The sequence below is a fragment of the Malania oleifera genome, chromosome 5 (assembly GCF_029873635.1).
Source record: "Malania oleifera isolate guangnan ecotype guangnan chromosome 5, ASM2987363v1, whole genome shotgun sequence".
Lineage (NCBI taxonomy): Eukaryota > Viridiplantae > Streptophyta > Magnoliopsida > Santalales > Ximeniaceae > Malania > Malania oleifera.
Genome location: NC_080421.1, coordinates 1496013 through 1505181, shown reverse-complemented (window position 1 = coordinate 1505181; position 9169 = coordinate 1496013). Strand labels below are relative to the sequence as shown.

The following is a 9169-nucleotide window of genomic DNA, read 5'->3' as shown; positions in this document are numbered from 1 at the left end:
GAATTGTTTGCCATTTTAGTCTAACTACTTTACCTTCTCACTGATTTTCAAGTAAGCAAGGATTTGTTCATTTTTTTTTTTTCTCTCTCTTTTTTTAGTTTAATTGTCACTGTTTTTTTTTTTATTATTATATAAAAATTTCAGCCACCAACAATCCCTTCAGATCCCCTAGTGCGACACCAAACCTATGGATCAGCATTTTTTCCCTAGGTCTCGCTGATTAGGTGAAGTCCGAAATGCAGACACGGCTTCCATGCATCAGTTAGATGTTCAGCCAACCCGACCCCCGAGACACATTTCCATTACCATCCTACGCTTCCCACTGTTTCACAGAGAACTCTCACCATCCACGGTTCCCACTGGCTCACAGAACAAACTATCACCATTCACGGTCCCCATTGGCTCACAGAATAAATTATCACCATCCACAGGTACGGCTGGTTCTTTGAGTGTATCTACCTAAAATTAAACTCTCGATACTCATTTTTACGTGCCGATCCCTTTCCATCGTGTCATGTCCGTGGGGACCACCACTCTGCTTTTTGGTTGAATGAAATTTAACTTTCTACTTACCAAATTTTACACGTTTTTTCACACAATTCTTCATTCTTTTCAATTCTCCTCCTGTCCCATTCGAGAGAGAGAGAGAGAGAGAGAGAGAGAGGATGAAGGTGGGAGACTGGCCTCCCTGGCCAGATGATGGAAAAGAGAGGTTGGGTCTCGAGACATCATGAAGACCCCATCACACGTCTAATCAATCCATTTGCTAGAGTTTGTCATCATGTGAAATGAAATAAAATAAGTAATTGTACGAATGATAGCATAGAGAAAGCCAAGATGGAATACATCTTGTGTCATACATAAATGAACAGCAATATTGCAACCATTCACCCATCAACCATTTGAGTATTAAAGAACTTACAATGCTTACACATTCAACTTTTCAACTCTTGGATTTAGTTAATGGTGAGCTTAAACAAAATATAATTGTATTACAAATTTCTTTCAAATCTCCACAAATTTTAAAATTCAAAACTTAAAATCCATAGTTTTACATTTGAATTTGGTCTAAATCTACACAAAATGAAATCCAGGACTTGAAATACAAGCTCCTCAAAATAGCCTTACCCCTTTTTTTTTCTTTTCTTTTTGGCGTCTGAGGGGAGTTGGGGATGACGGGGTTATGAGACCCAAAAAAACGAAGGGAAAATTGTCTCCCCTACTCGTAGAGAAGACTTGTAATCAATATTCCAATGTACATAAGCATTTTACATTACGGTGTCATGTGGACCTCTGATAAAGCAATTGATGTCATATCCTACAATTGGCAGCTGCACAACAGAAAAGAATGACAACCAAAAGTTAAAAACATGAAATTAGTGAAAAAATCATTGGATATATTCTTATTTTCTTATAAAACACAGAAATTGCAATCAGCAGAGCAGTGGCATGGACTCTTCAATGGTAGGGAGATGGAGTCTTTTGAGATCAGACATGCAGATGTAGGATTAACTGAATCCCACCATAGCATGAGGCCATACCAATCATCTCCTCCAGATGATAAAAGATCAACTGATCATTCAAACTGGGCCTTGATCCCAATGGTTTCTTGCCAATCTTCGAAATGAGAAGCTCAGGGTTCAATTCCTAATATTAGTAGGAAATTTGGATTAGGGTGATTATGGGTTGAGGCTACCCCTTTCAAGCATTGTTCAGGCAAGGCCCTTTTGGGCCTTTCAAAAAAAATATAAAAGATATTTACTGTCCATCTGTGACATTGTGTGTGCGCGCACATGTGCGCACTCAACACAACTTTACTCCACTTCCATCGCTTTTTGCGTTTTGACAATCTTGATTGATCCAGTAGATAGGTAGATTGTCAGAAAGACATGTACTGAAGATGGGGCTTAAGGACTTGAAAAAATAACTCTCTCAACCTTTGATCAAAAAGTAAAATTGGGTCAGGTTGAGTGTGTAATTGGGGAATTCTCCACGTGAAAAATATTAAATCCATGGGCTCTATAGACATGGGTAATCCTTCTCATTTTTTGGATTGAAGAGCTCAAACCAGTCTGCTTGCGAAATTTCTCCAATCAAAATACATGGAAATCATGAAAATACTCACTGCAGTAGATAAATTGGTTGAGATCAAGAGTCACCCTGCCTTGCTTAGCTGTATCAAAGGAATTAAACAGGTTTCTGCACAGGAAAATATATATATAAACTAATCTTTAATCAAAGAATAAAACATAAATAATGATAGACAAGGACCATATTTTCACTAGAGGGCCAGTTTAGTTGACAGTTTTAGTGTGCTTGACTATCAAGTTGAGCAATTTCTTGATGCACTTCGTTGTGAAAATGAGCAATATCTGGAGGGACACCACCTCTAGAGCTTTGTTTGTTAATCCCAGAAACAAATATAGCTAACTAAAATTCATTACTGCATTGTTCGCATCTGTCGCAGATCAATTGCAAAGAGAGATTCCCCAATAACAAGGAAAATATCCCAATTTTAGGGTGTAGCATCTCTCCTGAACTGGGATGTCTTTGCAGTACGTGGTTCTTCTCTCCTTGGGAGTTGTGCCTTTATGACTTCTTGAATCTTGCTAATGTGGGATTGGCTGTTTATCCTCAATTGGATGCCCCAATATGAGGCACATTTGCAGTTATTTCTTGCAAGCTGACTAGCTCAAATAATCATAATCTGATTTACAATGCCAGGAGGCTGGAAAGAAAGCAATCAAAGCATTGGAGGGAAGCAGGGGGGGAAAGAAGAAGACAAGAACAAAAAAAGGCATGACTGATGATCCAATGCTCTAGAACCTAGATTCTCCAAAGAAAGTGATTTATGGACTAGAATATTACCAGGGCTCCACACTCCACATCCTTCTTTTTTCCTGCAAGACCACACCATTGCAGATTTTCTTTCTTTGGTATCACATTTAAGTATTGTGAACAGTGAAAAACAACTTAGTTTTCAAGTGTAGCTCGGATTGTTGTGCAATACTTTTTTTTGGGGGGGATAAAAAGGGTTGCGTCATACTTCTTATAAGCAAGAGTCTATTCACAGGTCAGGAATACCAGACTTTTCTTGAATGTGAACTTCAAAACTCTTAGAATGTCAAAATGGAATGGAACCAGACATCTCCGCCCAAGGCATATTCAATGCGTAGTGACAAATTTATGATTTGAGAAATACTCAAAAATTGACATTCGTAAAATAACTGGCAATTATTAAACTAATAATTGGAGAAATTACTAAGGAGAATTTCATAAAGCACGCATGCCAAGGTACTGTTGCGAGAATTCCACATTTCAAAATAAATTGATTTATAACATGATGCACATTGTGTTGTATCTGTACAACCCAAAGCTAATAATCTGACAATTCAAAAAGTCGGAACATCTATTACAATAAAATGACACAAAATGCTAGGTTCCATTTTGGATGAACCAACTATAACCAGAATATTAAGGAAATTTTTGTGCCAATGCAAATGTGCACAGATCATTTGGTTAATTTGACCTTGAAAATGTTGATGGATTCATGAATTAGCCTCTACAAACCATGCCTCGACAATCTGGAAGGAAACTTGAAAAATACATTGATGTAAATGTAAAAGTTACATACCGGGCAGATTGTACAAATATACAAAGTGATATGAAGCCATCCAGCTGGAATCTCCCATTCTTCTTCGAATCAAAGCTCTGGATGACCAAGGAAAGCAGCATTTTCAGTCAGACATATGCTAAAGGTTTTATATGGAAACCATCTTCAAGTCTCGCCATTAAAATTATTGACTTACAATGTAGATAACAATTACCAAGTACCAACATATTAATATTAAGATGGTACTACAACATGTGAAAACCAGAACATGGTGGTAGAAAAGGACCAACATAAGAAGCATGTTAAATCGGCTTCACCCAAAGAACAAGTCATTGATGAACATTAGCCTACTCCACCTAAAAAGGAAACCGACTGGACAATCCAAGCCAATCACACCCCCTTAACAATGATGGGATATAGAGGTGAGAAGGATGAAAATTAAAGGCCACCAAACTAATCATTTGGATAATATAAGCAAATTGGTGCTGTATGAGTATGACCATCAGAGCTGTGCATGATGAAACCTACATACATCCATAATATGGCCATTCCAAATTCTAAAGCACCCAACATATTGTTTCACATAAAGAAACACTAGATTCTCAAAATTCTTGCAATGAACATGAATCCTCATCATGGAAACCAATTCATCAAGTATCAATATAAAGAGAAAACTAATTTATGCCTCTTGTTCTTTCAAGTGAAAAAGGAATAATGTTTACCTCACAGACGGAGTAAAAAGCAGGGCTGTCAAAGGAGAATCCAATTTTCATCAATGCCTGTAATAATGATAAAACAACAGAGAGAGAGAGAGAGAGAGAGAGAGAGAGAGAGAGAGAGAGTATTTCAATTTATAGCGTGAAAAATCGAATATTCAGAAGCAACTATGGCATTATGAGGGCATGAAAAAACAAAAGGGGGTATATAACATCTTGAACTTCTGACCGATACAGCTAGGCATCAACAAGTCAGAAAACCAGTTGAAGATATTGAGTGAGTTCCTAGAAAACATATTGCGCAATTGAAACACCTAACTTATAAAAAATATAGAGGCATCTATATTAAACAATACCTCGTAAACATCATCAAGAACAAGAAATCCACGACCCCTGGGACAATGAACAAAAAAGAGGAACAGGCAGTGTTCAGGATGATTTTAACACATGGCAAATCTTCTAATCACCAACATCTCATACCAAGAAGAATTCATTCATAATATTTCTATGCACATTGAATTATTGATATGATGAAAAATATATTCAGGCGAAATCATACGAGAATGTAATAGAACTCCAAAAAAGAACAGTTTCAGACATAGACTGGCTAAATTCCAAATACAGTCATGTTTTTTCCCTGAATGATGTCATTTTTAAATATGGTTTCTAAATGCTAATTGTATTTAGCGAAGCATAAGAAGATACGTAAAGAGTGAAACAAATTTAAAAAAAAATATTATGCGAAAAAGACAACAAATCCTGATATGATTTGCTCTTTGCAGAGCAACGTCAGCTATGGTTTCAGTCATTTGTTAGCATTTGTGGCAGTTTCCTAAAACTAATAAAAAGTTAACCAACAAAGACCATAATGAATGCAAGAGGAGGACAGGGGGCCGGGGGAGCAATTGATAAAACTGCACCAAGGACAGTGGTGGAGTGTGGGCAACCTAGTAAAGTCAACCAAAAAAGAGTTCATCTATATATTGTTTCATAAGGCTTAGTTTTTGTTGTTGTATCTATATATTGTTTCATAGTTCCAAACCATTTTACACAATGTCTTCACTCAAAAGTTGTTGCGAGGGTCAATTAAAAAAAATATAATGATTTTTAGCAATATCAATCATTCTCTAGTTCAAAAAGAGCGTCAATAGCTGTACTAAAATAACCGAGGTTAATTTTTTAAAAAGTTAAACTTAGTGAAATAAATCCACAGAAATATGAAAAACACCAAAAAGACGGGCACTCAGACAGTAGCATAGAGAGAAAGGTGAAGAGAGCAAAAAGTTACTGCTTGAAAAAACATTCTTGATTATTTATATGTCTAATTATTTGAAATCTTAGTGAAAGACTGGATTTGTTATCTCATGTCTGCTTTTCTTGAAAAAATACCAATTGAAGTGGAGGGTTCCTTCAAACAAGAAGGAGCTGGGTCAACTATTCAATCAACTGATATTGAGCAGTTTCCCATCTCTTCTCGAGAAACAAGTGGGCTATTTCTTTGCAAAATTGTGTTCAATTTCATATGTGGCAATTCCGCCAAGATCTCTTCGTTAGTTGGGGAAAGAATCCGCACGAATCAGGTTTTTTGAGGAACGTATCGAGAGAGCATTGATTGCACAATTGAGTTATAAGAAATTATTGGAAGAATGAACACTCGGTAAAATATATTGAAAAGATGTACTTCATAGCATCAATAATGGCCTGATTATGAAATGCTTCCAAAGCATAAGAATCCATCAAGGACAACTACTTTGTTTTAGAAAGACTATGGTGGAGACAATTTAATTAATCATATGTTATGGTTAAATCAATGTTTTCGTGCATTATATGATGACTTCTTTTAGTCATTTAATTTGACCCAAAAAGAAAAAGATCTTGCTCAGGCAGCCGCCCCAACTAATCAAATATCCTAGCTTTGCCAATGACCAAGGGTGCACTGTGAGACGCATGTGTGCCACTGATCAAGGGTGCATTCATGTGATGTAGTGTCATAATAATTTAATCAGACATCAAATTATGTAAATTACTGGATCATAAGTCGACAATCACCTCTCGAAGTCTGAGAATGCTTGCTGAACCTGCAAAGAAATTAATATTTAATTAGTAGTTATAAACATTGAACATCTAAAAGATACATGTCATTTTGCTACTTGAAATCGATCCTTGAAACAAAAGAAACTACAACATGAGATCTGGAAAAAACTGCGAAACAATACGATAACTCTCAGATTTATACGCAAGCATATCATTCAACAGCTCAAGTTTCAGGATTGTAAAATGCCGAAAATATGTAAGAACTGAAAGTGGAGAGTGACATGAGTCCCAGTCTATAAAAGCTACTCTATAGAAAAATATCCTTCAGCATTTCAAGCAAGTGCAATTCAGTAAATGATTTGACATCAGCTCCTGTAATTAGTTCTCCCAACAATTTGTGGTCTACTGATTCTAGCAAGTAATCCGCAGAAACCCACAGATGTAAAAAGACCATACCCATTAACCTGCAAAAACTGATTATGGAATAAAGACATTAAAACAAGACAAACACTACTATCATATACTCATATGACGCCAAAGTCCTTTCTTTTTTTACTAATCCATAACTACTTATAACTTACCCATAATTACCTATAACACTTTGGTTAGTGTCTATTTTTGAACTTCCCAAACTCCAAACAAATTCTAAGTTTCAATCAAAAAATTTTAGTAGACCATATTTGTCTTACAAGTAACAACTTATTTGTAATTCATAGTGTGATAAAGAGTTAACATTTACAAAAACAGATAAAAAAAAATACATGTGAGCGAGTGTGAAGAATTGAATATATATTTTTTTTAAAAATAAAAATAAAAACTAAACGAAAACATATCACAGATGAAAAAACCAACCTTGAGAAGGAACTTGTTAAGAGCCAAAAATTCTGCCAAATAATTAATGGATGTCAGAAATTGCACAAAATCATTAGCACGACCAAATCCGTTGTCAATTCAATTCCACTTACCTTCGAAGCTCATTGTTCCGTTCCGGTCAAAATCATACATTCTACAAAATCCCCCAAAAATATCAGAAAAGTACGCAATAATAATCAAATCGTTAGAAAATTTATGCCTGCTAGAAACAGGGTGACACCTGATCATCTGCTGAACAACTGAGGCGGAGAATTCCAGGTTTCCCGCAGCAAAAGCTCTCTACAACATCGCAGAGTCGATGATGAGAATTGTTGAATGTAGGGTTTGAGAGAGAAGCGTGTGTACCTTGAGCTGAGACGCTGTGATGCTTCCGGTTTTCTCCGAGTCGACTCGCTCGAACCACTCTCTCAAAATCGCCGTGTTCTCCATCTTCGACTGTCGGATTGAGCGAGCTCAGAAGTAGACGGTAGAAGCAGCGAAGCAGCCGTTTACCAGACTCCCTCGTTTATGGAATTATGGGTATGGCTCACCAAAACAACGACGTTTCGATTATTCTGTGTTTTTTTTTTATTCTTTTTATTCTTTTTATTTATTCAGATTTTCTCAAATTTTTGTGACATTTTTATTTTAAGTTTATTTTAAATTTTTTGTTCTAACTATTCATAAAAAATTGTTTACACAACAATTTAATTCGCTAAAGTGAACTATAGATAATAACTTATTGTAGCAAAAGTGTATCATAATAATTGACAAACAATTTTCAATTGTTATCACAAAAAATAATAACAAAAATTAGAAACTAATAAGAGAAATAAAACATGTTGTGGCCACCTCTTATTTTATTGAATTGTAATGAGAATAGAGAATATAAATAAAATATCAAAATAGATTTTTAAGTTTTACTTATATGCCATTTGAAAAAATGAAATCAAAATTGTAAAAATTAAACTTGAATAAAAATAAATAGAATTTTATTCAATTTTATGTAAAATCTCAAATTTGTGATTTTGAATTTGTGATCTCGACCGCGAACTTACAGTGTAATGCCTCGAACCCGAAAGTGGGGTCCATAGTGCCACGTAGGAAAAACATACTGCTCTAATACCACATTTGTAGCACCCCAAATCCGAAAGTGGGTCCAGAGTGCCATGTAGGAAAAATATATTGCTCTAATACCACACTTGTGATGCCCCCAAAAATAATCATTACATATATCCATAATTAATACAAAAATGACATCATCATATGATCACCATGATACCACCTTTGTAAGAACTCGAGACCAACAGAAGGTCCCGAGTACATTCATTCTATAACATAATTTTAAACACATACGGCAAAAGCAAAAAGACCATCCCTTCCATACGTACCAGAGTACTACCTCACAACCATTACATCTATCATACCCAAAATCCATATTACAATCCAAAATGTAACGACCCGAATTTAAAATGGTATTTAAATAATAAAGAGAGGGAAATGGAGACCGAAAACAGAAGGAGGTTGTCGACGACATTGAACTTTGGGAGGAAAAACAAAAAAAAAAAAAAAGGATCAGCAAGATTTCGTCGACTAATACAGGGGATTCATCGACGAAGGTATAAGAGAATTCGTCGATAAACACAAGGGGCTCATCGACGAGAAAATACCAAGAGGGGTTTTTGAGCCGACTTAGTTTCGTCGACAATGAATGGATCTCGTTGACGAAATTTGTGAAGGACTCGTCGACGAAGGACGGGCTCGTCAACGAAATTCCCTGTTCTATAAATATGGGAAATCTGAATTTTAACTTCCTAATTAAGCTATCTTCATCCTCTCTCTCTCTCTCTCTCCCCTTCGGTTCTCCCTCTTTCTTTCGTTGATTTCGGATCAGATCTTCACCGGATTGACAATCCAAAGTCACCACGACGCTCCTAGGGAAGTTCTCTCCAAT

At 35.9% G+C, this 9169-nt stretch overlaps 1 protein-coding gene across 2 annotated transcripts; it reads right to left on the bottom strand.

Moving 5' to 3' along the window:
* Window positions 1–927: 927 nt before the first annotated feature.
* On the bottom strand, window positions 928–7793 carry LOC131156561 (uncharacterized). Of its 2 annotated transcripts, XM_058110352.1 has the most exons (10): window positions 7582–7793; window positions 7457–7515; window positions 7329–7369; window positions 7216–7247; window positions 6379–6407; window positions 4686–4722; window positions 4336–4392; window positions 3635–3711; window positions 2126–2199; window positions 928–1331 (listed from the first exon to the last, which is right to left on the bottom strand). In XM_058110352.1, the coding sequence occupies exons 1-10, from the start codon at window positions 7663–7665 to the stop codon at window positions 1312–1314; spliced, it is 510 nt and encodes a 169-aa protein (XP_057966335.1). In that variant the 5' UTR covers window positions 7666–7793; the 3' UTR covers window positions 928–1311. The 2 variants fall into 2 exon arrangements, with proteins under 2 accessions (XP_057966335.1, XP_057966336.1); XM_058110353.1 differs by lacking the exon at window positions 6379–6407 and having other exon boundaries at window positions 7193–7247; window positions 7582–7775.
* Window positions 7794–9169: the final 1376 nt, after the last annotated feature.

Coding starts and splice junctions, on each gene's coding strand:
- LOC131156561 (XM_058110352.1), bottom strand. CDS start 7,665: ATGGAGAACACGGCGATTTTGAGAGAGTGGTTCGAGCGAGTCGACTCG. Junction 7,516..7,581: donor TCACAGCGTCTCAGCTCAAG/GTACACACGCTT, acceptor GCGATGTTGTAG/AGAGCTTTTGCTGCGGGAAA. Junction 1,332..2,125: donor CAACCAATTTATCTACTGCA/GTGAGTATTTTC, acceptor TCTGTTGTGCAG/CTGCCAATTGTAGGATATGA.